This window comes from Ursus maritimus, unplaced genomic scaffold, assembly GCF_017311325.1.
Source record: "Ursus maritimus isolate PB19 unplaced genomic scaffold, ASM1731132v1 scaffold_8, whole genome shotgun sequence".
Classification (NCBI taxonomy): domain Eukaryota; kingdom Metazoa; phylum Chordata; class Mammalia; order Carnivora; family Ursidae; genus Ursus; species Ursus maritimus.
Genome location: NW_024426996.1, coordinates 75143714 through 75169916, shown reverse-complemented (window position 1 = coordinate 75169916; position 26203 = coordinate 75143714). Strand labels below are relative to the sequence as shown.

Below are 26203 nucleotides of genomic sequence, written 5' to 3'. Positions count from 1 at the left end.
TGACAGACTCACCCAGAGCCTGAGAAGTCAAGGCTGTGGCTGTCACCGTGCATATGTGTAATAGAATCTGAGTAGTAGTATTTCTATATATACTAGGTAGAAAAATCCTTGTGCATATATAAATATAGGCCTATACTTTGTAAGTTCCTGAAGGCATGTCCTAGGGCCGGTACTGTCTGGGGGTTTCTGTACTAAATGGAAGAAACAGGAAAGGACGGGGAGTAGAGCATCACAGACGGATGAGTGAAGGTACGTGGAGCGGCCGGCTTGTTCGACCTTGGTCACTGGCCAGCTCATCTTAGTTTTTCCACATCAATTGTTCGTGTTTTTCTTTTTTAAAATTCTGGAGCTTTTCAAATTCTGGAACTAATCATTTAAGTGCATAGCAAAATACAATTTCTATTTTAGGTGTCTTACCGAGGAGGTGGTAAAGGAGTCTGCAGGAAGAAAGAGAATCAGAAATTAAATTTATTGTTCTCTGAGCAGAGCTAATGCTTAACAATTTTGGGGCTTACAAATAGAAACGACAAATCCCAACCAAACGTCTGGGGTATATTTTTCAAGGGATATCTAAGCCTTTACACTGTCCACATCCCCGTGCTTCTAAAATAAAGAGTGGATAACAGACACATTTTAATGATTTCTCTTACCTTGTTTCCCTTTGTGGGTCTGTCTCCTGTAACAGAAGAGGAAGAGCTGTGAGTTTATGGAAAATGTCATTGAGCTAGTTTTCCATATGTTAGAATGGAAATCATTCCCATTTGAATAATCTTGATGATAAAGTCAACTAAGGTTTGTTGAGATCTTATTAGGTACCCAGGACCTAATAACACTAGTGATGTGATCTCATTCGATCCTGGCCTTTGTTCTGGAGGTGAAGACTGAGGAAAATAGCATCACAGAATTTTCCAGATGGAAGGGTTTTCGAAGACTCCCAAATCCAACGTTATTTTAGACCACAGCAAGGACAAACTAGGTAGGACAATTGCTCAAGACCACTCAACCCTAGAAAAGCCTGAATGAAGGTCAGGGGGGCTTCTGACTCTCAGATAGTTTAATTTCCACAATTTGATTCTACTCCAGGACATTTATTGGGCTGCTGTTCTGAACTAAGCACAGTACCAGCACCAGGATACGAAGACAGCACAGCCTTCCCTTTAAGGTGCTTATGCCTCGGTTTCCAGGCCAAGGTCTGGGTTCCGGGGACGCAATGAGGAGGGTGAGACACTGTCCCCGTCGCCACAGGGTTTATACGTAAGAACGCAAATGTGCCTTGGAAACACTATGAAATCCTGAGAATTTCAGAGAGAGGGTCGTGGTTATAAAGGGACACACGGGAGATTTAAGTTGGTCCGGGGTGTCAGAAAAAGCCTCCTTGAGAAGGCATCGTTCACTAATCTGTAAGAGAACTCCTGTAAGAGAACTCCTGGCTCCTGTCAAGAGTTGAGTTCACCCTGGGCTGATTACTGGTCTCCACGCACTTCGTTTCCTTGTGTGGGAAGCGACGAGGCCGCACTGGCTCACTGGCATTTAAGCGCACTCTGAGGGGCGCCCTGGGCTCCCCTGGGGTCTCGTAAGGAGCAGGAGGGCTAGGGGCCTGGTTTCTGGCTCATCGTCCCATGTCGCAGGAGACTTCATGCCATCTGCTTCCAGATTTCTTTGGGGGAAAAGTCCAGCTGGTCCAGAACAACACAACACAACACAACACAACAAACACTTGTCTGGATGATTTCAAGGGCTCTTCCGAGTCTAAAATAATTAGTTGAGTGAGCAAAATTACCAATCTTCATATTTTGTTTTTGGAAAACATTTTTAAATAGACTGGATTTCTCTGCATCCACTCACACATTAATGGCAAACAGGAATCATAGCTGTTCCTGGCATTGTAAAAAAAAAAAAAAAAATCCGGGACGGATTTCAACGACAGCAGCAATGTAGTTAATGTGAGATCTTTGGCTATTTCAGTGGTATTTCCAAAGAGCTTAGACCACATGATGCCTCTTAAGGCACCAGGTCAGAAAACGTAAGATGAACTTCGTCTCACTCTGTACGTTAGCCTCACCCCCAGAGCTCCCCGGCGGACTGTCTCTGCTCATATTGATGCCTTTCCCTGTGAAGCTAGACGTCGGCTTTCTACGAGGCCTTTCTTCATAGCTACAGCTATATCTACAGGGGATCAATTCAATTTACTGGAAAAAAAATTCAATAAAGAGACTGAGTATCTGGGATTCCGTAGGAACATTCCATTTATCGTTTCAGAGATATCTATCCTGTTTGCTTCAGTGGCTGAGCTGAGAAAAGGACATCTATCTTCCTTTTATTCATTGGTTTATTATTGAGCATGTAGTATATGTCAGGCGTGGATTCATTTGTAATGTATTTATTGATGCAGGTGTTGGGGAGTGTAATACCCAAACGAAAGTTGCTATTCCCATGTAACTTACATTTCAGTGGCAGGTCATAGAAAACAAAAGTATACGATGACAACGACAGGTGATGACAAGTGCTCCAAAGGAAAATGCGACAGAGCGAGGGAGAAAGCAGGGCCATAGAGAGAGCGGGAGCATGAAGAGTTCTCCATCTGTCATGCAAGAGAGATGGGGAACAGGGTGACCATTTTTTAAGCAGATCCCTGAAAGCCTCTCTGGTTAGGTGATGAGAACAGAGACCCAAGGAAAGTGAGGGAGCCCATCATGTGTCTGTGTGGGCAGGGGGTTCCTGACAGAGAGAAGAGAAAGTGCAAAGGCCCTGAGGTGAGAGGAACAAGAGGGAGGTACAGCTTGAGTGGTGGTCACGGAGGTAGGGGAGGGCCCAGATCACCTGCCGTCTTGTAGGCTGTGGTAAGAGTTTGTCTTAAACACGGCGCATCTTTTGGATACACTGTTCATGTGTCCTGTGTCTTCATTATAATATGACATTTGCTCTGGCATCACTTAATCCCCCCTTAAAAAATTTTGTATGTGATGTCATCAGTAACAGCAGTGGATTTCGGTTATGTCAAATATGTCTATTAGTAATCACTTATGCGGTCGAGCTTCGCTTGTTTGTTGCTTAGATAACTGAAATCCTACAGACGAGCGGGTGAGAGTGAATTTCAAGAATCCTACAAGCGAGAAAACTGAATCATATAGGCAAAGTAGCATGTCGTGCTGTGATCATTCATAAAATCCAACCAGCGTTGTGTTGGGGGCAGGTTGTTTAATAAAGTAATAGCAGCTCAGGTATTTGGGATAATGGAGGAAGATGAGATACGGAGCAGCGTTTCTGGAGTTTGAGTCTTGATTCTGCTACTTACCATGGGCAGGATCATAGCAGGTGCTCAATAAATATTTATGAAATAAGCAAATGGACTGAGGCATGGCTGAGTTTTCTCATCTGGAAAAGTGAGAAATGGTTACTCACACTTCACTGGATTTCGTGTGTGGAATTCATGGGCTAATGCGCTTCAAGTACGTGGCTTGTAAGGCACCCCCAGTTAACTAGCTTACTTTGTGATGGAAAATTAGAGCGGGGAACGACAATTTACTCTCCTTATGAAGTACACAGATATCCTCAAATGCTTGGAAAAGTTCCCTTTCCGTCACATCAGAAGACCCAAAGGTTTGTTCTCCGAGGTCCTTCCCTTGAAATTCAATCAAGTGGGTTTCACGGGGAGGAGGCTGGCGTACTCGCCATCTGGTGGCCATCTGTGTCATTAGCACCGTCTGCCCACAGAGTGTCCTCATTTGCTCCTGGTTCTGCAACGAGATTGACTTCACTTCCGCTGCAAAATTTATTGCTGATTCGGAGGTAATGGGGTGAGGTGAGCACAGCATGGCTTTAGAATCTGATAGATGGGGCTTGACTGTGACCTCCACAACGTATTAGGAGAGAAACCACGAAGAAATGGTCAACCTCACAGGGTTCCGTGAAGATGAAACAGCGCATCCTGGAGAAGAAAGTCTCTCAAGCCCCGTTTGTGCCTGTGTTGAAGCACCTTGTGCAGCTTACAAAGCTTGCTGTTAGATTTTAGGAATTTTGCAATCCAGTTGCTAAGCAGAGCCATTATTAAAAAATAAAATAAATAAATAAAAATAAATCATTTCACGTACACTTCAGTTCTATCAGAGACTGTCAAACGGTCTTCCAAGTGGCTGTGCTGTTTTGCATTCCCACCGGCAAATGTATGAGAGTTCCCGTGGCTCCACGTCTTTGCCAGCATGTGGCGTTGTCAGCGTTCTGGATTTTGGGCCATTCTCCGAGCTGTGTTGTGGTCTCTCATTATTGTTTTAATTGGTACTCCCCTGTTGATGTATGATGGTGAACGTCTTTCCATATGCTTATTTGCCATCTGTATATCTTCTTTGGACACGTGTCTGTTGAGATCTTTGGCCCACTTTCTAACTGGACTGTGGGTTTTTTTATTGTTGAGTTTTACGAGCTCTTTGCATATTTTGGACAACAGTCCTTTCTCAGATGTGTCTTTTGCAGATATTCTCTACAGGTCTGTCAGGTCTGTGACTTGTCTTCTTATTTTGTTCACATTGTCTTTCCCAGAGCAGAAGTTCGTAATTCTCAGGAAGTCCAGCTCATCCACGATTTCTTTCATGGATCGTGCCTTTGGTGTTGTATCTGGAAAGGCATCACCACACCCAAGGCCATCAAGGTTTTCTCCTGTGTTATCTTCTAGGAGTTTTATAGTTTTGACTTTTTAATTTAGGCCTCTGATCCATTTTGAGTTAATTGTTGTAAAGGACGTAAGGCCTGTGTTTAGATTATTATTATGATTTTTTTTTTCACAAGAGGATGCCCAGTTGTTCCAGCACCATTTGTTGGAAAGACACTCTTCGCTCCATCAGATTGCCTCTGCTGCCTTGTCAGAGGTCAGCTGATGATATATGGGTCTATTTCTGGGCTCTCTATTCTGCACCATTGATTCATCGGTCCGTTCTTTCGCCAATGCCGCACTGTCCTGATTACTGGAAACTTATAGTACCTCTGGAAGTAGGATAATGTCAGCGCTCCAAATTTCTTCTCATACTTTTTTTTCCCTCAGAGATCTGTTTCCAGACATTTACCACTGCTTGTGATCTGGTGTTGGCGCTACTCCTAACGGGCTGAGTGATTGGCCTCTCTGGGCTTCGGAATCCTCGTCTGTGACTTAAACGGAGGGACAAAGATATGCAGGATCCAAGAAAGTGTTTCTTGATAGGAGGAGCAAAGGCACAATAGAGTGGCAACAAATGGGATCTTTGAAATCACTCACGTGGGGGTCTATTCCCTCCTCTGTCACTTACTGAGCGACTGTGGGCAAATCACGCAGATGCTCTGTGCTTTCGGTTCTGTCTGTAGAATGCAGATCATGAAGCCTAGCTCCCTGGATGGGGTTAGAATTCAATAATATAATAGTTTTTCTCTTAGCTGCCATTCGATTTGTGTTAAACATAGGCCATACCCTTTTCCTATGAAATAAGATCATGAAGACCAACACTTCGGACATAGACTGTCGGTGTCATGTTCTGTAATTAGAGAAACAGACGCTGGACAAAAACGGATAAAACCTGGGCTCAGTCACAGCATTTATCGTGTCTAAGAGTTTTATGATATATGGACGTGCACCATTAGGACTGCGTGTCCTGATGATTAATGACGGAAGAACGTAAAGAAGCAACTTGTAATCCAAGTGGCTAATGTACATTAGACAAGGCCCGTTTGAGAAACCTCTCCAAGTCCGTCAAAGCGTTCAGAAATTAATTCCAATAATAAATTGCTGACACCGTTCTTTGGGTTGAGCAGGGAGAGAGTAAGTTAGGCAAAACCGTGGATTTGAGGGACATACCTTCTTTAGCGACTGCTCCGATCAGGTCAGAAAGTGCAGTCTCAGCAGCAAGTATGCCAGCCCACACTTGACCGTGTGCTTCAACAGCTGTGTGTTGGGGTTAGGGATGGATATGGGGTAGAAGCATCTTCCCCATACAAACCTGGGGAGAGGTCTTCTCCGCTGACCTGGCTGTCTCAGGGAATGGAGCGAGGAAGGGCAGGCAGGGCACGTGAAGGACTAAGACTTCAGGGGGTGACGTGGGCAGTGGGGTGGGTGGGTTTGTATGCCTGAACAATACCCATGGATTCATGAAGTGCTAGAGACCATTGTGTTCTGCTTTCTACAGATGGGATACTAAGGCCTGGGGAGGGAATATCATTTGCCTAGATTTAGAAGCAGAGAAAGAGATGGGACCAGAAGCGAGCAACCCAGGCCTCTTGACTTGCTCCTCTTCAGGCCCCCACCTCATGGGGGTGCATGACTGAGGGTCACAGGGTTGTCTCTAGGTGGTCCAGTGACACCTGGCGATGCTGACTGAATACGCTATTAAAAGGGGCTAAATTTTAGACTTGATTGAATAAATATTTATTATGCATCCACTATGCGTGCAGCACAGGGCTATGTGTTTGCTGTAGGGAAAACAACGTTCAATAGACGTTGGTCCCTGTGATGGAGGAGGCTAGCTTGCTTTTTACATTCATCTACAAGATTTATTTTGTGTGCTGAACACCAGACTGGATAGAGCATGAAATGGTTTTAGCATAGAGAGTCAGGGAGACGCCCGAGGGCTGTGAGAAAGGGAAGAGTCAGGGGGAGCCCAGAACCCTGTGACTCTGGGCAGTTCAGTAGCCCTCCCTGGAGGGTCCACCACGTGTCAATGATGATGCTATAGGTTTTCACTGGTTCTTACCTTTCAAACAGACAGATATCATATGGTATAGCGGGTATCTTCTCCATTCTAGAGAAATGGAGACTAACGTGGAGAAGTTACGATCCTTGGAGTTCTCGTATTTGGAAAGCAGTGGTGCTGGGATGTGAACCCAGGGCTCCGAGTCCCCAGGGCTCACATGCATGCAACCACATTTTAGCTGTTTCTGACCATCAGAAGTCATGTTTCACTTCCCGTGAGGTCATTGTCTCCCATCTCAGTCCAATGTCCCTTGCTCTGTGAAGCCTTCCCGGGACACACAATTCTCCCTGTAGGCAGAATTAAGTATGTTCTTTGTTGAGTTCCCAGAACACTTAGTGTTGACTGGACCAGACTGTGGGCTCCCCATGGTCTAAGGTCCTATGCTATTCAGTGCCTGGAACAAGTAATTTTAAACAAAGTGTCCCGTTACCCTGGCAGTTATCACACAGTGTGCCAACTCTCTTGTTTGCGGTTCCTTCGTTTGTGGCTGCTTTATATTTCTCTTTCATAAAACCGTATTTGTTAAAACGAGCACTTATCAGATGCCCTTCCTTTTCTCTGAGCCTTATTATTTTCTGTGTGTGATAGGGAGACAAAATGCTTTCCTGTAGTCCTATTAATGAAGACTTTTTATAAAATTTATAACATTTATAACATCAACTTCTGTTGCTTTTGAGCCACGGGTTGTGTCTGAAATAAATTTAAATCTAAAATGATAGGAGAATAATCTTAAATTTATTTCTGATCCTCTCTGTGGTCCAAGGCTTTTTATTTTTGTTTAAAATACAGTCTACAGGTTGCCAAATTCCATCATTTTTGCTATGTTCTGTGTTGCCATATTCTGCCACTAGGGGACAGTATCGCCCATCAATTCATAACCAGCACTAAGCCTTGCAGAGTTTGGATGTGTGGGATAACAGGAAACGGGAGGGGGAGTTTGCAGAATGGATTTAGATACTAGCAAATACAGCAAAACTCTGGAGACCTTGCCATCATTGACAAAAACCTTGGGTTCTGGTCTAGGCTCTGGTCTCTGTGACCTTGAGGGAGCCACTTCTCTTGCTAGATTTCCTTGCATAAAATGAGGGAGTTAAAGATTAACTCAAACTCATTTCTGATTCTAATTTTGTTGGCATCCCAAGTCCTCTAAAAACAAACGAGAAGAAAGGCCTTTTGACGGCATTATGTGGATTCTATTTTGCTTCTTTTCACCCAAGCTCGTGTTCTTGGATGTACACCTCCAGTCACCTGTGCATAATTCTCTTTCTTTTCTTGGATAGTTTATTGTATTTCGTTATAAATTCATTCTTGCATCTGGTATGCTTGTCACCTCAAAGAAAATTGGTTCACAGTCTGTGCTTGGTTCACATCTGAGGCAAAGAGAAATTCACTTTAACGTCCTTTATTCTCAGCATTAAGAAGCTAAGCCACACTATATTTGAACATTACAGCTCTCCTCTGAAAAGAAGACAGTTTTTTTCTGGATTTGGGTGCGTGCTAATGGCTTGTCATAAACAAGCTATATTACTATATTATATATAAATTGCCCCCAAATAAACTTTCACCCATTTTTAGAATTAAAAAAAAACCCCAAGCTTCAGGGAAGATAAGGTCTTGAAATCTGACAGTTTCCAGATAATGTCAGAATACGATTACAAGAAAAATGACATGAAGTGAACATTAACATAAATCTATAACTGCTCAACTTGATGAAAAATATCACCATAAAATTCTGTCATTGCTGAACCACCGATATGTTTTTTTCCATGACATTTTGTGAGAATGAATAAATTATCTGAGAATGTGTTTGCATCAAAAATACAGAATTTTGTAATAAACACATAAATCATTCAAGCATTCTCCAGCAAGATGCCTGATCCTAAAAATGGGGGTATTCATATTAATTTCGCCCCTTTAAGCTTCCTTCTCTGTGTGGTTCCTTAGAGCTCTGGGGGGTGATGGAGAACCATCAATTAGGGAAGTGTAGGAAGAGAGGATGTAAAGAGAATAACTCTTGCTGGAGAAGTTTTCCGTGCAACCACCCCTACTCCCTACTAGCTTCAATTCTGGGAGCTCTCTGCATTCACTGATGTCCTGCATGCTGTCTCCATGGGGGGCTCCTTTTCAAAAACAGTCATATTTTTGCAGCCAGGGTCCCCGTATACCAGCCTACATTCGCTGCAAAATTGACAGCATTGGCATAACTCTGAAAGATATGTCCTTGTTGTGCTTCCTTAGGAATGAGTTTGCTTTTCTATTATGGGCAATTAATACCACATAAAGAAGCATGATCCCCTGTTCGCTTAGACTACCAGAAAGCTGAGAGCTGAGGCAGTAATTTAATTTTAATAGAATGTACTGATGTGTACCTGAGGGTCCTGAATTTTATCTTTGCCTTAATGTTATAGTCTACCTAGATTTATCCTAGGATTTTATTTTTATTTTCTTCTATTTTACTATGTAAGTTTTTGTTAACTACCTCAATATCTTTGTGAGCTCAGGCAAAGTATAGATAAATATATGCATGGATAGTTTTGATACTGTGATTTATAATAAGACATATATATTTGGTCCTCATCTCCAGGATTCTGGCACAGAGCCCTGAAATCCCTTGGAATTTCCTAAGTGGTGAGAGCTATAGAGGTGTCTTTTCTTCTGTTAAGGAGGTGACTTTTGCACCTGAGGATGGTGGGGTGGGGGAGCCCGCCATGTGACTAGAGAGCTGGAACTTTCTGTACTTCCCACACTCACCCCTGGGAGGGGAGAGAAGCTTGAGATTGAGTTCACTTGTCAGGTCCCAGTGATTTCATCAATTATGCCAATGTAATGAAGCTTCCGTAAAAACCGAAAAGGTAGGTGTTCCAAGAGCTTTTGGGTTGGAGATCCAGGAAGCATGGGAGCGCCACACCCTTTCCTGCATATCTTATCCTGTGCGTCTCTTCCGTCTGGCTCTTCCTGACTTATATCCCTTTGTTATAAACTGTAATCTAGTGAGTAAAATGTTGCTCTGAGTTCTGTGAGCTTCTCTAGCAAATTTAGTGGAACCTAAGAAGGGGGGGTGGTCATTGGAACCTCCAATCTATCGCCGGTCTGTCGGAAGCGTGGGTGACAATCTGGGCTTGTGACTGGCATCTGAAGGGGGTCAGTCTTGTAGGACTGAGCCCTCAACTTGTGGAATCTGATGCTGGGTGGATAGTATCAGAATTGGGTTGAGTCGTAGACACGGCTGGAGCCCGAGGATGTTTGGAGGTGTGGGGGGAAGTGTGCCCTCAACGTACATGTTGGAATGGGGATTGGAAGCATCTTAATAGACCAGCAGACATGTTGACATGTAGAATAACGGTCAAAGAAGCTTCTGCAATCAAGGAAGTGAAGTTGGATGTCTATGGTGAACCATAAAAAAGGAAGAAATTGTCCACTTCTTGTCTGCTCTCTCTCCAGGACTCATTTCTCAACGAGTGCCTGTGAGGGTTGTGGAATGATGTGGAACATTTGTGTATCAAATGATGAAGGTCTGATCTGGGATCCCTGTGTGCTTCTGGTCCCTTTCTCTGTCAAGAGGTGTGAAAATACTTTGTCTACGTAATTCACCAGGTTTCCAGGGACTAAACACATGAGTTCATGGAGAAGACCTCTGAATCTAGTGCTATGTACGTTGAACGTACCGGCATTTTAAAGACTAAGGAAGCACTGATTTGGAAGTTGCTATTTTGGGGGGTTTGGGGGTGGTATGGAAGGAAGACAGACGAGTCTGTCAGGCTGCGCAGGACTGAGAGGAGGAAGGACTTGAGAACAGCTAGATTTTCCTGCCTCTCTGAATGCTCCTGAACTGAATGAATAGTCATAAAAACCCTACCCACTTCACACTTTGAAGAGGAGGAAAATGAGATCCAGAAAGGTTAGGTGCCTTACTTAAGGTCACACAGTCAGGGAGGGGCAGAGCCTGTGTTTTAGCTACTCTGGTTTCTCCTTCCATCATGCTTCCTGTTGTAGGGATTTTCTCTGTGCCCCTGGAGGCCCCTCCATCCTCCTCCATCTCCATCCTGCTCCAACCCACTCTCCATCCCTGGGGACCAACCAGCATGGACCACATATTGACCAACCTGCCCTTTGGTTTCTGGTTGGGTTCGGTCATTGGATCGTCCCTGCAGGAATTCAGAGGCAGGTTGGAGAGGGAAGTTGGTGGGCATGTGTTCCTTTGGCTTCCCCTCCATGAGGCTCACTTGGGCTTGTGGTGTCCCTCCTCTCAAGGTGGTGTGCTTCTTCTGGTTTTCTGTAATTGTCCCCTCATTCCTTTGGGCCTAGGGGTGGTGAAAGCGCCACTGCTCTTAGCCCCAGTTCCCACATCATCCCTCCCCCCTCCTCAGTAAATGGTTCCTTTGTAAATAAACTTCCTTAAGTCATCCTAATTTGGGTGCCCCATCTGTTTCCTGTTAGGACCCTAACTGTTACACCTTCCCATTAAAGAAAATGTGATGTTAATAATATGTTATAGAATATAGCATTAGACCCATAAAGGATGAATTTGATATATTTCAAGTACTGGGAAGTGTAAATCATTGCCATCTTTTCCAATAGGACATTGTGAAAGAAGATGGAGCATGGGGGAGATGATGAGAGGAGCTATAATGTGTATGATCCAATTAAATTTCTTTGGCTCTCCTCCATTTGTGCTTCCAGCACTACTGAAATTGATTATTTCCCTTTAGCTTCCTACCTGTATCTTCATCTCCAAATTGAGTTGCTTTGCCTAAAGCTTTCAAAATCTGTTTTCATATGAATTAATCAACGTTTTAAAATTAGATTTCTATCTTGTGATTTTACTGGGGATATGCTTGGAGAAATAACTTAGTTATATATTTAATGCAACCCATATGTTTCAAAGCAATTCCTTTCTGAAATCGCACAGCCATGGAATATCAATTTCTTCATCAATAAGGTAAGGTGATAAAAAGGCATAGGATGTGTGAGAGCCTTTCCAAACGTAGTTATTTCGTGAAGGACGGGCCAATAGATCGCCCTGTTTAAGATAACCTGTAACCACCAACAAAGATAACCTGTGACCACCAACAAAGTTCTTGGAAGCAAAGAAATATCCTTGCATGTCAAACTTTGTGACTTGACTTTACCTTTAACATGTTGGTTTCTGGAATCCTTGGAAATGGGTTTGTCCACCTGTGGAAGACAACATGGCACCATTATCTCTTCAGCTGTGACTGTGACACCATCGAATGTGTTGCCACTCTGTATGGTTACTCCCCAGGGTCAAGACATAAGTCCCTGGACTCATCATTCTTAGAGAATCACCATATGTGTATAACTAGCGTCACTCAATGCACGTAAATAAACGTAAATATGTGAACCACCGTGCCAGTGACCAGTGTCATGGCCTCGGATTGTATTTGGCATAAAAATACTTGTGTTTGAGATCCAGTCCTGCCTCTTATTGCTGTGAAACTTTGCGAAGGCATTTGCCATATTATAAGCCTTAAATTTTTAATCTTTTAATAGGGAAACTAGTCAATTCAGATCCTTGAGTTATTATGAAAACCAATATACGTGGTCAAGTCTATGACAGTGATCAAGCAGGCAGATGAGAGTGTGGCCTCGTGTGGGTGCCCGATTGCGATTTCACCCTCATCACGTGCTGGCTATGAGAACGTGGCAAGTCACGTAACCTTCTGAGCCTCGGTTTCCTCATTTGTGAAATTAAGGTAACAAAAGTACTGGTACATCATGAGGATGGGACAGTTACAGGAGACACACCATGCAAGGTGCCTAAAACAGGGAATGGCACCAATAAAGCTTAAGAGTTGTTAGCTTTCATTATTCATATTATTAAAGGAATTGGTCAACCATTAAGGGTTCTACACTTGCTAGTCAAGAGGGTGAAGAAGAAAATGAAGATATCATAATGATGCCCAGTGTTTTTGAAAGACTTTAAGCCTAGGACAGCAGTGGGGTCTATGATGGTCCACAGAGTGCCCAGGTAATTGGTGAAACATTATTTCTGGGTGCGTCTGTGAAGGTGTTTCCAGATGAGACTGGCATTTGAGTCAGTAGACTGAGTAAGGCATATGGTCCTCCCCAGTGTGGGTGGGCATCAGTTAATCCATTGGGGCCCGAATAGAATAAAAAAGGCAAAGGAAAGGAGAATTTGTCTCTGTACCTGAGTGTTGAGCTGAGATATTGGTCTTCTCCTGCCCTAGACTGAAATTTACATCATTGGTTCTCTTGGTTCTCAGGGCTTTTGGACTCAGACTAGAACTTACACCACTGGCTTTCCTGGAGCTCCAGCTTTCAGATGGCAGATCATAGGACGGAGCCAACATAATCACTCTTTTATGTCTATGTCTCGATGTCTCGATGTCTCTATGTCTCTATGTCTCTATGTCTCTATGTCTCTATGTCTCTATGTCTCTCTCTCTCTATCTATCTATCTATCTCTTATGTTTCTAGAGAACCCTGACTAATATAGGTCATAGCATTACCCTTTATTGGCATCAAGTTGAGGTAGCTGAGGTGGATGGGTGTGGGGGGAGGGTCACTGGATCCCCTGTTACTTCTTACCCTGTGATGCTCAATGTCTGTTTCTTTTCCTCTGTGGAACTCCGAACCACAGTATATGCCTGGAATGTACGTGGTTCTTCTGATGGTCCATCAGTCTAGCAAGAGTTGAGTGTCATTTTGACATTGTCATTGCTATAGCCTCCTTTACAGCTTCCGGTTCCTTCAGGGTTACTCTGTGGAGGCTGGGGCTGGATGGGTTTTTCAGTGTTCTGTTGCACCCTCGGCTTTCAGCCTTCTCTGTGTATCTGCCTTACAGATGAGGTCTCTCAATGCTTGTGCCCACCTCCCACTGCTAGCCTGGTTATAGGAGCAGGAGAGGTTCTCTCTTGTCTCTGTCTTAGATGGGCCCTGTGTGCTTGGGAGCTAGGGATGGGGCTTCCTCAGCATTCCCGCACTTTTCCCCTTTGGTGGCCAAATTAATTTGGTGTCTTTGGACATTTGGATCCATTTGGCCCTTTTGTGTGCAGGAGCTTCTTTGCCCCACACCTTCCCCAGCAGTAAGTGCCCTCTGATGGTGTTAGCATAGGATCCCAGGGCTGGGAATATTTTCTGCCCCTCCCAAGGGGGCTGCTCCCATTTTCTGTCAGATAAATATTTATAGTGGGCACAAATAAATATTCTGAGGGAAAAAGAGGAATAAGAGCTTGAATTTTAAAGGACTCAAACATGCACACAGGTCTGAGCTCCTATCATATTATAACACATTATAACACAGATTTCTCAACCTCAGCACCGCTGAGAGCTGGGGCTGGATAATTCCTTGCTGTGAGGGCTGCCCTGGGCATAGTAGTCATTTTAGCAGCATCCCTGTCCCCCACCCTTAGAAGTCAGTAGCACTCCCCCCTGGTCCTAGGGGGCAGAATGGTCCCTGATGAGGATCTGATGAGAACCACTGATGACCGACCGTGCAACGATGTGTCAAAGACCACTTTGCCCTGCTTCCTCCAGAAGGCTTCTCAAAAGCCTCTCGCTGGGCTAAGTGGTGCAGCTTCTGTACCAGGCTCACCTCTGCCTTAGCACCTCACATGACGTTGGAACTGCCAGTTTGGGCCGCTGCCTCCTCCATTAGACTGGGGGCACTGGCTCATTTTTCATCCGCATTGTTGAGCACAGTGGTACATAGCAAGTGCTCACTAAATGGAAAGATGGGAGAAGCTTAGTGGTCGAAGACCATTGTAACCAACCTGAGGAGTCTAGGTAAGAACTGGCCTCTCCTCAGGATTATTGAACATCCCTTTCATAGGTAGTTTAATCTCAACGTCAACGTGCAGAATGCAGAACTTGTAAGAATTAACTCCTGAGCATGAGGCTATAATGAAAGACAGAATCTGTGTCTCATAAAAATGTGATTATTCAAGCATTGATCATAAGATGAAAACTTCTTCTTATCTGAATGGAGGCCAAATCCTTACTTAATTAATAATTCGACTCCCCCCCCCCTTGCCCCCGGCCAAAATTGTGCTGAGTCTCCCGTATCCTTTTTCTCACATGATTTCACTTGACTTGACATGCTGAGGTTACAGTTCCACTTGCAAAGTGATCTGGCTAAAGGAAGAAATCTGTATTGTAACAGAAAACTACAAAGATATTATGAAGGAAATATAAAGTAATAGGGATGGAGGCTTAAATTGCTGCAGAGTTGTTTTAAAAACTCCAACGAGAATTATCTTAAAAAAAAAATTCTTCTCACAAAGGCATACTTACATGTAAAGGAGAATGAATCAGTGAGTTCTGGGGGAAAGGGAAGCTCAGTTTTTGGGTGAACATTCTCTATTCTTTCATAACCAGACCAGAACTTGTATCTTAGGCCACTGGTCCAGCCGCTGTACAGTTCTTACTGTTCCTGAATGTGCTTTATGCTCCGGCGATGAGAGCCCTGAAGCGTCTCCTCCCTGTCCAGCAACCCCCGGGGGGCTGCCCCAATGGCAGATCTTGCTGACGGTAGCAAATATTCACCTGAGAACTTTGAAGACCAGGCTGAAAAAGGGTTCCATGTGGACATAAGTCAGTCGAGCTTGGGTCTCTTTGCCTATTAAACAGCTACTCATATTTCAAGATTCAGTTCAAATGATTGAGAGTTTGTTCATTTCCCTCCATTTAACGACAATCTCCTGAAATCCTCTTACTAGGTACTGTGCTAGGTCCTGGGGCTAAAACGGTCCCTGTCCTCAAGGAGAGGTCAACTGTTGACTGCCTGCTTCATGCTAGGCACTGTGCTCTGTGTTATCCTAACAGCGATGAGATTTTATAGCTAAGATAATAAGGGCTCAGAGAAGGTAAGTAACTGGCTCAAAGAGCTCATAAAAGTTGGAGCTGTTAAAATGGGGATTATAATGCTCATCTTGCAAGGGTGTTTTAAGGATTAAATGTCATTCATTCATTCATTCATTCATGCATTTATTCATTCATTCCCATCTCTACTCAGGAAGACCTTCCTTGACTATCCTTACCCTGCTTTAATGATTTTTTTCAAAGTATTTATCACTTAACATATTGTCTATTATTTATTTATTTGCTTATTTATTTGTTTCCAGTCTCCTCCCACCAGTACAGAAGTTTCATGAGCACAGGGCCTTGGTTATTTACCAACGCATGTGGGAGCTTATCACTGTGTCTGGTCCATGGCAGGCACGCAACACATATTTCTTGAATGAATTTGTTGAATGAATGATTAAAGTTTAGCTTGGTGCCTGTGTAAAGCAGACGTGTTCAATATTTCATCTCTCATCCTGTTCTCCCAAACTCTCCTGGATGTGTTCTGCGTAAATGACATTGCTTGGTAATATCTGTAGTTTCCTTTGCTTATCAATATTAACAGAAGCCCTCAAGTTAACTAGATAGACAATGTGAACAAATAATGCACAAGGAGGAATGCGCTATAAATATTTCAAAGCGTGTTCATGCTCACTAATAAATGTGGTACAAATTAAAAAAAAACAGTGAAATCCCTTTAAAAATGTGATTAATACAGTTTTGGTGAGAGTCCTGGGAAGTGCACATTCTCATACAAGGTTTCCAGGAGGGTAAATCGAAGCAATTTTTCAGGAAAGAATTTCACAATATGTATCAACGCTTTTAAAATGTTTTCACTCAATGGTTAAGTAAAATAATTAAAAATCCCATAATGAGGTATGAGATATCTATAAAGATTATGCCATTAATGCTTGTTTATAACATGGGAAAGCATTTTATAAGCAGAACTTAAGAGGAAAAGAAAAAAAGGGCATATATGACACAGGGACTCTCTTGCATGAAATATGTCTGTACAGAGAATACAGACACAAAATGTCACATAGCACCGTGCCTGGTAAACCCCTGAAACGCCAGGAGTGGTTCATTTGTGTGTCCGCATTAAGGAAATGAAGCATCAGCAAGAGGGTTATTAAAAGTGAGATTCCGTATATATGTTTAGAGCACTTGTATTCACAGGTATTTTCACACGTTTCTCGTATGTGGTGTCCAAATGGCCTTTTGAAGTAAAGCACGGTAGGGATTTTCGTTCCCTTTTACAGACGAGCTTTCAAAGGGGCTCAAGAGAGGTGGTTTGACTTACTCCTTGCCACCCAGTGACCAGCTGCCAGCATTGGGCCTACAATCTGGGCAAAATGACATGTTATCATCAACAACATCTGAGTCAAATTCTGCTTCTGGAAAAGGAGACAAGACTCAGGTGCGATGCCTGTGAAGAGTCCCCACCCTGATGCCGCACAGAACACCTTCTCGATGCTAGTTCTCCTCTCTTCTTGGTGCGCCTTCCCCAGGACCACGATGTCAGCAGTCATACAAGCCAGTTCCCCTGCACCTTGCTGACCTCCGCGTGCTCATCACCAGCAAGATGCCTTGGGAATGAGAGATGCGGAAGCTCCCAGCTGCTAGGAATTGCCCTGCCCATGTCTGGTTCACATGGTCAAATCTTTACTCACTTTTTCCAGCCCCATCTGTGTGTGCCAGTGATGGCGCTCCATGGGGACAGAGGTCTTGATGTCTAGGGGATGGGGAGTGTCCATCACACCCTTGAAACAGCGTGTATCTGTGAAAAGAGAAAAAAATCAAAGTCTTACCTTATGTGGACTCAGCACATTACAATTTACAAGATATGTGCACACCTACAAACTCATTGAATCATCACAACATAGGTATGAGGCAGGCAGTTGTACTTCGAGCGGACAGATTAGGAGATCGAAGCCCAAGGAGGAGGACGTGTATTCCTCCTGGTCCGTACGTGTGAATGCCAGAGTCTGGACTTGAGAGTCCTTCACTCTCAGCCCCTGGGAGCTCCTTCTCATCCTTCAAGCCCTTTGCCGTGTTACGCCCTTTGTGCATCTTTCTAGATCCCACCTACCAACACCCACCCCTGGTTCTTCTTTCTACGGTACACACCTAACGTAGTCTATCCTATTTCTCTGATGATCTCTCTGCATCTGCCACTGGACCATGACCTTCCTGACAATGTGGATCATGCTTTGTTTATCTTTGTGTCACCTGATCAATCCTAACACAGTAACTGCACATGGCAGGTACTCAGTAATTGCTTGTCGAGTGAATGAACAAAGGAGTTTCATCACTATTTACAAGGTGCTTCTTTCCAAAGGAACTTCTCTAGACACATCCCAGTGGGTCAGGCCCTCCGAAATCACAAGCGCTTCTTCCTCTATTCCCTGACAGCCCTGTGCTGTATCTACAATTCGGAGAACTCGCTGAGGCTGCCCTGTGCGCCCCAGTTGGAAAGAGGCAGGGTGGATGTGAAATTATGTCTTCCTTACTCTTAAAAAGCTTGGCTTTGCTGCCAAGTCCTGGGACCATATATATGCTGGCTACCTATAAAACAAGTCAGCCAAGTTGCAAATTCTTCCCTTGCACGCCACTCTCCATTATGCAAACTCTTTCTTAAATTTCCCATGCTGCCCACAGCCCTGCCTGTCCACTCTCTGCCGTGCTCGCCGGTTGTCGTAGGACTCAGGAAGAGCATTGTGATAGGAACAACCAGTAGTTACAGGGCTCCGACCCTGTGCCAAGTGCCCTGGTGAGAACTTGAAAGAACTCTCAGAGAGTAAGTTCTGTTATTATGAACACCACTTTCAGGGAGAGAAAATGAATTTTTTAGGCTTGCTCAAGCCGCACGGCTAGGAAGCCACAGAGGCAGGATTTTAGCCTAGAGTTGTTTCATTCGGAAGCTGGGGCTTTAATTACTGTGCAGTATCGCACTGTGGATGTGCATCCCCAGATTTTAGACCCCAGATGTTACCTGCATATTCCGATTCCTTTATAGGCCTGGCCGGTAAAATTTGTATCGATTGCCACGCCTTTACCATGTGAAGCTCAGGGTCTTCATAGTCGCCATCCCTGTGGTCGTTCGCTCCATCCAGAACTGTCGCAGCAAAGTTCCTTTCCTGAGCAGGAGGGAACGGCTGAGTGAGTCAAGGGAAGGTACAGTCATAACAAACGTGAGAGGCTACAGTGCTAGCTGGCGGAGTGGTATAGATTCTCTTAGCTGGAAACATTTAAGAATCTGGGGTCTGGGCAGTTAAATTCTTGTGGTAGGCAGAATCCTATAGATGTCCTCAAATAGTCCCATTTTTGGTTATTAGATCAAATAATAATCTGGGTGCTGCTATGAAGGGACACTGAGGATGTACTTAAGATTACTCATCAGCTTTCCTTAAATTAAGGATATTATCCTGGATCACCTGAGTGGTCCAATGTAATCACATGAGCCTTTCAAAGCAGAAAGGAGATCTATTTGCAGATGATGGGATCTTGTATGTAGAACATTTGAAGGAACTAAAATTAGAATTAATAATTATTAGAACTAATTATTAGAACTAATAACTTTTTAAAACTAATAATTCAGCAAGGTGTGAGGATACATGGTCAATACACAAATTTCAGTTGTATTTCTATATACTAATAATGAGCTCCAAGTCTGAACACTGGGGATGGCTTGGTACCACTCAGCAGGAGACGTAATCATCATCACAGATGTTCTGGAATCTGCATCTGTGTGTTGGGATTTGGGTTCAGCATTGTGCTGTGTTTCAGCCCCAATACTAATCTCAGCGGTCTTTCATACAGAAAGATCCCTCATCTCAGAGTTTCCGCTAAGACTCCAAATGGCCATGGCTGTGAATAACAGGTCCAGTTACAAGAGATTTGCATGCACATCCCCCAGTTTGGCCCCAGGTTTAAGAACTTAGATCGTTCTTTTACAAATAGAGACACTGGGAATGGTGACTTCTGAAAGCCACATGGGCCATAGGTGCCTTTGATGGGCAGAACCAGGTCGTCTGCCACATCCAATTAGAATCCAGCTCCAGGTATTAAAATTGTTCTGAGCTTAAGATGAAGGGTGAAGAATCTAGGACATTCCTTGTGTTGCAACATCCATAATGTTGACTTTTAACTAGAGAGCGCAATGGCAGAGAGTGGCAGCCTGGGCTCAGATTCTGAGTTTTTAGGTTCCTTTGTAACTCGGCAGAGAGCATTTCACTCCTTCCCAGCCAATCATAGTCACGCTACGTGAACTGGGCAGCCCACTCACTCTTTCTTTGGACTCCCAATTATTTTATAGTCAAAGACTGAAGACTTAAAGTTACTGCATTATAGCCTTAACTATATCTGAGGTTTTTTTGTTTGTTTGCCAATAGTAGATTCTCAGTGTGTGCTTGTTAAATAAGCAAGTACATAGAATAATAGATTTTTACTAGATTTAGAGTGTAATGATGAGTATCTTTTAAAATTTTTCATTTATACTATAATTTCTCTAGGGAGATATCTATATCAGAGGCCACTTCAAATTTATTTTTGAATTAGGTGATACACACACACACACACACACACACACACACTAATACAATCACCCAGAGTTCTAGAGTGACATCGGCAGCCAGAAGTTAAATGAGACAATGCATGTAAAATTTTGAGCAAAATGCCTGATGGTCAGCACTCAAAAAATGGTAGCTATAAATATTACTGTGGCTGCTGCTGTACTAAGGACAATTGAAGACATTCAGAGATAAAGCAAGGTCGCCATCCTCCTCTTAAAGCCCCTCTAATGTTTATTAAGGACGTTATATGTGCTAGATGCTTTATGTACTTTATTTCATTGTATAAACACAACAATCTAGGAGGTGGTTTTATTATAGTGGAAGGACTTGGAATTAGAGGCTTATGTTTAAATTCCAGCTCTGTACGATTCCAATTCTCTAGTGTATGTAGACAAGTTGTTTACCAGCCCCAAGCCTCCAGGTGCATGACTTTTTCCATCATTGCTCTGTCAAAGCAGTTTGGTACAGGTAAAGCCAGCACCATAGACGGGCCTGATTTCCAGGCAAGGAGGAGTGCCACGGGGACTCACCAGCCTTTCAGGCTTTCCTTGGACTTTAAGTAACTCTGCTTATTCGATGCAAGAGTAAGTCAGTGTTCTCCATGGGACAGCACAAAGGAGGTGGGCTCCCTGAAGACTACGAGTTTGGCTCTCAGTGTGCTGCCCTTGATTCCTATCTGAGCGGTCCTAAAGGAGAGCAAGGCTTGAGTCCTACAAGAACTGAGGGCTCGGGCAGTTTATGAAGTTATAAAATTCAAGGGGCTCAGGTCTAAGAGAACAGGGACCAACACAGTGACCCAGGAGTAGGAACAGGATAGAAAGGGGGAGCTTGATGACCCAAAGGAAAGAGGTTAGGTCACTGAACACAAAGTTGGAGTCGGACCATTGGCATGGTTGCTTGGATGCTGTTCCCCCAGCAACCCGGCATTACAGCTATGAAACCCTGCCTTCTTGGTCTGGTCTTAGAGGCAAGCAGGGCGCGGACTGGGAGTTCTTGGTTGGGAACGATAGGATTAGTCTGCTTGGGGACAGCATGATTCCAGGATGGAGTCGCCCACTCCTAGATCTAAACTGTGGATCCACTTTATGACCTTGGGGAGGTTACTTAAAGCCTCTGACTCAGATGCTCCATCTGTACATTGGAGATGGCCGAATCTGCTTTATTTGGTTATAGTTGGAGATTAATCTAGTAGAATGTCCATAAAGCTTCTACTTTGACACCTGCCCGTGGCACCTGCCCATGGTAGATCCTGTCTCTCTAGTTAATGTACTGAGTTTTGGTAGAGCTGAATGCCCAGGGCAAAGCAAGCCTGCGAGGAGGGGAACTCCAGGTGTTGTCACAATTGACCTGGCAAAGGGGGGAAGGTGGCTGGGCTGTTCTCCCTCAGAATTGCACACAGAAGTGCGTTCTGACCTGGAGCAACTCTTCTGGGATTTGACAGACGGACATTTGTTGCAAGGGCATCATTTACATACTATCATGGCGACTACCAAGACTCCGCAGAGCGCAGTCCCTTCGGGAAATCTTGGACCTGTTACAAGAATCTGAGACAGAGATCTTTAGTCTAATCTCCTTGCTAGACTTTGTGGGGTCAGGGCACAGAGGGACACAAGCAGGGACAGTAGCCACCACTCCAGGTCTGTAGAGAATCTACACAGACCCTGCGAATCTTGCCCCCAGGACCAAATATAAATATTTTGGTTTATCTCTTTCTGGAATGAGAAAGAGACAGAATTTTATTTTAAATATAATGCATTGCATCTATTTATCTAATAATCTATTATCAACCTACTATCAATAGCAGGGGTTCTTAACTAAAAATTCAGGATTTTCTGTCCATAAGCCTCCTACTTTATAAAATATTTTGCAATTGATTGGTTGATTGATTAATTATGTGTGTGTGTGTGTATGTGTGTGTGTCCTGGGGTGAGGATCCATAGCTTTTTTTTTTTTTTTAAGATTTTTTATTTATTTATTCGACAGAGATAGAGACAGCCAGCGAGAGAGGGAACACAAGCAGGGGGAGTGGGAGAGGAAGAAGCAGGCTCATAGCAGAAGAGCCTGATGTGGGGCTTGATCCCAGAACGCCGGGATCACGCCCTGAGCCGAAGGCAGATGCTTAACCGCTGTGCCACCCAGGCACCCCGAGGATCCATAGCTTTAATTAGATTCTTATAGAAGTCTTTCAAACAGTAAAGAACCAATGATTTTACAGGCAGATTCTCTCTCTCCCTCTCATCTAGCTACCTATTCCATATATCATCTATAGATATGCAAGTTGAAACTATTTAAATGATGTACAATTTAACAATACATTTACTTATAACATTAGGTAGCTGAGTTCATGTTATAAATTTCAAATTTTCTTTTGTCATTAAAATTCTTATCAATACTCTTAATGGCTTTATCATATGAATACGTCATAATCTAGTTAGTGTTTTTTTTTCTATTGTTGAATATCTAGAATGATTCCAGGGTTTCTGTTTAACTATATTATTATAAAATACAAATGAGTATGTTTACATATTAATCCAAATTTCACATTACTTTCTTAGTTTAAATTCCCAACCATAGGATTACTGGGCCAAAGGAAGTGGACATTTTTATGTTGATTGGTTATTATGAAATGGCTTTCTAGAAAGTTCCAATTTAAGATTTCACCATGAGCCTTAGGAAGTGCTTTTCTCGTCAACCCTTGCCAGCACCATGTGGTGGTATTTTCATCTTATTTCATCTTTGCAGTGGCCATGTGAGTTAATTTTTATCTGCATTTCATAGCTGAGGAATTGGGAGACAGGTTCTTTTTTTTTCTTTTTCTTTTTTTTTTTGCCTCTCTATCAATGCCTTATTATCCACTTATCTGTTTTTTCCAGTTCAATCGAGAAATAACTGAGATACATCACTGTGTAAGTTTAAGGTGTGCAGCGTGATGCTTTGATTTACAATGTATATCGTGGGAAGACAGTTTATACCCAAGAACTGAAATGCAGGTTTCTCTGCTAGGAAATCATGCCATTTGGAAGAGTTCGTGGTGGTGGTTGTTTTTGCTTTAAATTCACCAAGTGTCTTGAAAAGAGCCACTCACGTTGTCGATGTCAAAGACAGACAAGTAGGGAGGGGAAGTGGCTGACTTACACGTTCCAGAAGAGGCTCGTCGATAGCCTGGTACTGGCCTGCCAACAAAAGTAGACAAAGCATTACTGCAAAGCATCGAGAAGACTAGGGGTGCCTCGGTTTGTGATCTCAGAGGTCGTGGGATCGAGACCTGCCTCCAGCCCCACCTTCTGTGCAGAGTCTGCTTGGGATTCTCTTTCCTTGTCCCTCTGCCCCTCTGGCTCATGCTCTCTCTCTCTCTCTCAAAATAAATAAATAAATCTTAAAAAAAAACACTTTGAAAAGGGTGGGCCTTGTGTTTCCTGGACATTTTGTGCTCATGGCCATTAATTCCTCGTGACAGCATTGCCTAAAATGCAGTATGTATGTCCATACTTCTGTCTGCTGTTCTTGCAAAGCAGGGGTGATGAAAAAGGAGGCCAGACAATCAAATCCAGACTAGGAAGGCTCGCTCCTTCTATGGAGGGTCAGCATCAGGTTGGAAGGACCCCTGCCTTCCCCCGATCAGATGCGCCCAGTCATGACTCCGCAGGCATCTGGGCCCCCGAAGAGGTTTGCTTGCCCCTTCCCCACCCTCTGGCACACACATTGCTGTTTGCTATAATCTGCCACACGTCCGTCTGCTGGAACAGACTGGAAGTATTTCACGGGCAGGGGGGGACAGGTCTACTCACTCATCTGTCCCTAGCTCCAGGCACAGGGCCCAACATTGAACAAATGAGTTCTTTTTTAAAAGAAGATTTTATTTATCTATTTGAGAGAGAGAAAGAGAAAGAGAAAGAGATCAGGAGGGGAGCAGAGGGGGAGAGAGAGAGACAGACAGACAGACAGACAGACAGGCAGACTCCATCCCGAGTGCAGAGCCTGACTTCTGGCTCATCCCATGACCCCGGGATCAGGACTCAGCCGAAATCAAGAGTCAGACACTTCACTGACTGAGCCGCCTAGCCACCCCACGAACAAATGAGTTCTTGACAGGTGTTTGTTGAGTAAGTATTGTTCATGTGACGTTTGTCAGTGCTTGACCCCCTCACTTGGACTTGTTTTATGGAAGATTGCCTGGAAGTCATCTAGGCACTAGATCAGTGCTCTGCTTTAAACTTTACCCTCTGATGATGCAGAAACACCAAAGAACTGCTCACATGATCTGCAGGGGTTTTTGCTTCCTCTAGATTTCATTTTCCTAACTTGCATTATTGTGTCATGCTGTTAGTCTGCGTTGAGGAACACTATAAGTGGAAAATGTTCTTATCACATCCTCTTTATTAGCACATATGTGAGACGCTTCTAGCAGGTCTCAGAAGCTGCGTGCTTCTCAGCAATTGGTTTGCTTTGATTTAATGGAAAACACCAATTTTACAAGAGATCATATTTTCCTTCCTCTTTTGGCTGTTCCGAATCTCAGGCCATCTTGGCCTGTGTCCAAGTCACGTAGAGGACCACAGGGTGATGTGTATTTCTGCATCTTGCTCTGGCTTCATCCTGTTCCTAGACTTTTGCCCTTCCATCCTGAATTCTTTTACCATACCAAAATATGCAATTAATAGCTGGGGATTTGTGTCAGCATGCCCAAGCCTTATGTAGAGTATAATGTGTAAATTAATGAAAGTTTGGCTCAGTGGAAACACAGCGCTCTGGAATTTGCTTAGGACCAGTGCATCGGGGAAGTGTTAACTAGCCAAAGCTAATTTCCTTGAGATAATGAGCAGGCAGGACCAGGAGTCTGTCTGCACCTGCCGCCTAGTTCCAGCCCATCCCGGTGGTGGGACTTCCAGCTACCACTGTCCTGGGGCACTGATGACACCTTCCTGTCCCAGCACAATTATACCCCTACCTAGAGCCCTGGTGGAGAAACCCGCAGATTTTCCAGCCCTTCACAGTAGCAATCTGTACTCTCTCTTGAACTGAGTTAAATTAATAAGGTCACCCTTAAGGACCAGTTGGCCTGGAAGGAACAAATGAGCACCAGAATTGTGGGGGTCTGCTCTGGCCCACAGGTTCTAGGAAAGCGGCTCTGCTCTCTGATTCAGAGTTCATACAACTTCATGTTAGGCAATTGGCCTCATCAAACATGGTCATTATACTGACATCCCCGCAGAGAGCTTTGGGGTCTCTTCCTTCACAAGCTTGCAGCCTGAGTCTCTCCTGGATCCCCCAATTATGTTTCATGCCACTTCCGAGTCTTTGCTCGGGTTGATTCCACCTAGAGTCCCCACCTCCTCTGTGTTGCTTTCCGTACGCTCGGTGCCCTTTGAGATCCTCCTGGGGCTTCCCTCTCTGACCAGTCTAGGTGACTTTAATGTCATGGAATTGTCAGGGCAGTTACTTTCTCTCACTCACTGTGACATCTAAATAAAACTAGGCAACATTTGATTACTTCTTTGATGGGTATGTACTCGGCCTTTTTTTTTTTTTTTAAGGATTTTATTTATTTATTTATTTAGCATGTGAGCTGGGGGAGGGGCAGAGGGAGAGAGAGACTATCTCAAGCAGACTCTGCACTGAGCGTGGAGTCTGACACGGAACTCGAACTCACCACCCCGATATCACGACCTGAGCCCAAATCAAGAGTCGGACACTTGATCGACTGAGCCCCCCAGGCGCCCCGGTCCTTGGCCCTTCTTTAGGGAAGGAGTTGTCCTTATCTGCTGTAATACCCATGTTACTAACAATGTAGTTTTGAAATGTAATTTTAAAAGCGTAGTTTTAAAACTGTAAATCAGTTCATGTCACTCATGGGGCGTGGAATGCCCCACGAATCCAGATTCCTGCGGTGGCCCCTGCCCCCAGCATAGCCTGCTTCCTGCCCCCTCTGTGATTGCATCTCTTTCCAGTTTCTTCCACACCTCTGAAATTAGCTACATCAGCTTCTTTTCAAGCCTCTCCAGTATGCCAGGCGCCTCCCACCTCAGAGATCTGCATGCACGGGGCTGCTGTCCAGAACATTCTTTCCTCGGCTCTGCCCACGTCTGGGTCCTTTTCAAC

General features: G+C 44.0%; 1 protein-coding gene across 1 annotated transcript in view; it reads right to left on the bottom strand.

The window, feature by feature from the left end:
• Positions 1 to 26203, bottom strand: part of CLNK (cytokine dependent hematopoietic cell linker) — a 154509-nt gene that overhangs the window by 37922 nt on the left and 90384 nt on the right. The window contains exons 5-10 of the mRNA XM_040625287.1: positions 23240 to 23277; positions 18526 to 18670; positions 17204 to 17310; positions 11840 to 11885; positions 651 to 676; positions 418 to 437 (exon numbers count right to left, since the gene is read on the bottom strand). Of these exons, the coding sequence (XP_040481221.1) occupies positions 418 to 437; positions 651 to 676; positions 11840 to 11885; positions 17204 to 17310; positions 18526 to 18670; positions 23240 to 23277 (382 nt within the window). The remainder of the gene's footprint in view (positions 1 to 417; positions 438 to 650; positions 677 to 11839; positions 11886 to 17203; positions 17311 to 18525; positions 18671 to 23239; positions 23278 to 26203) is intronic.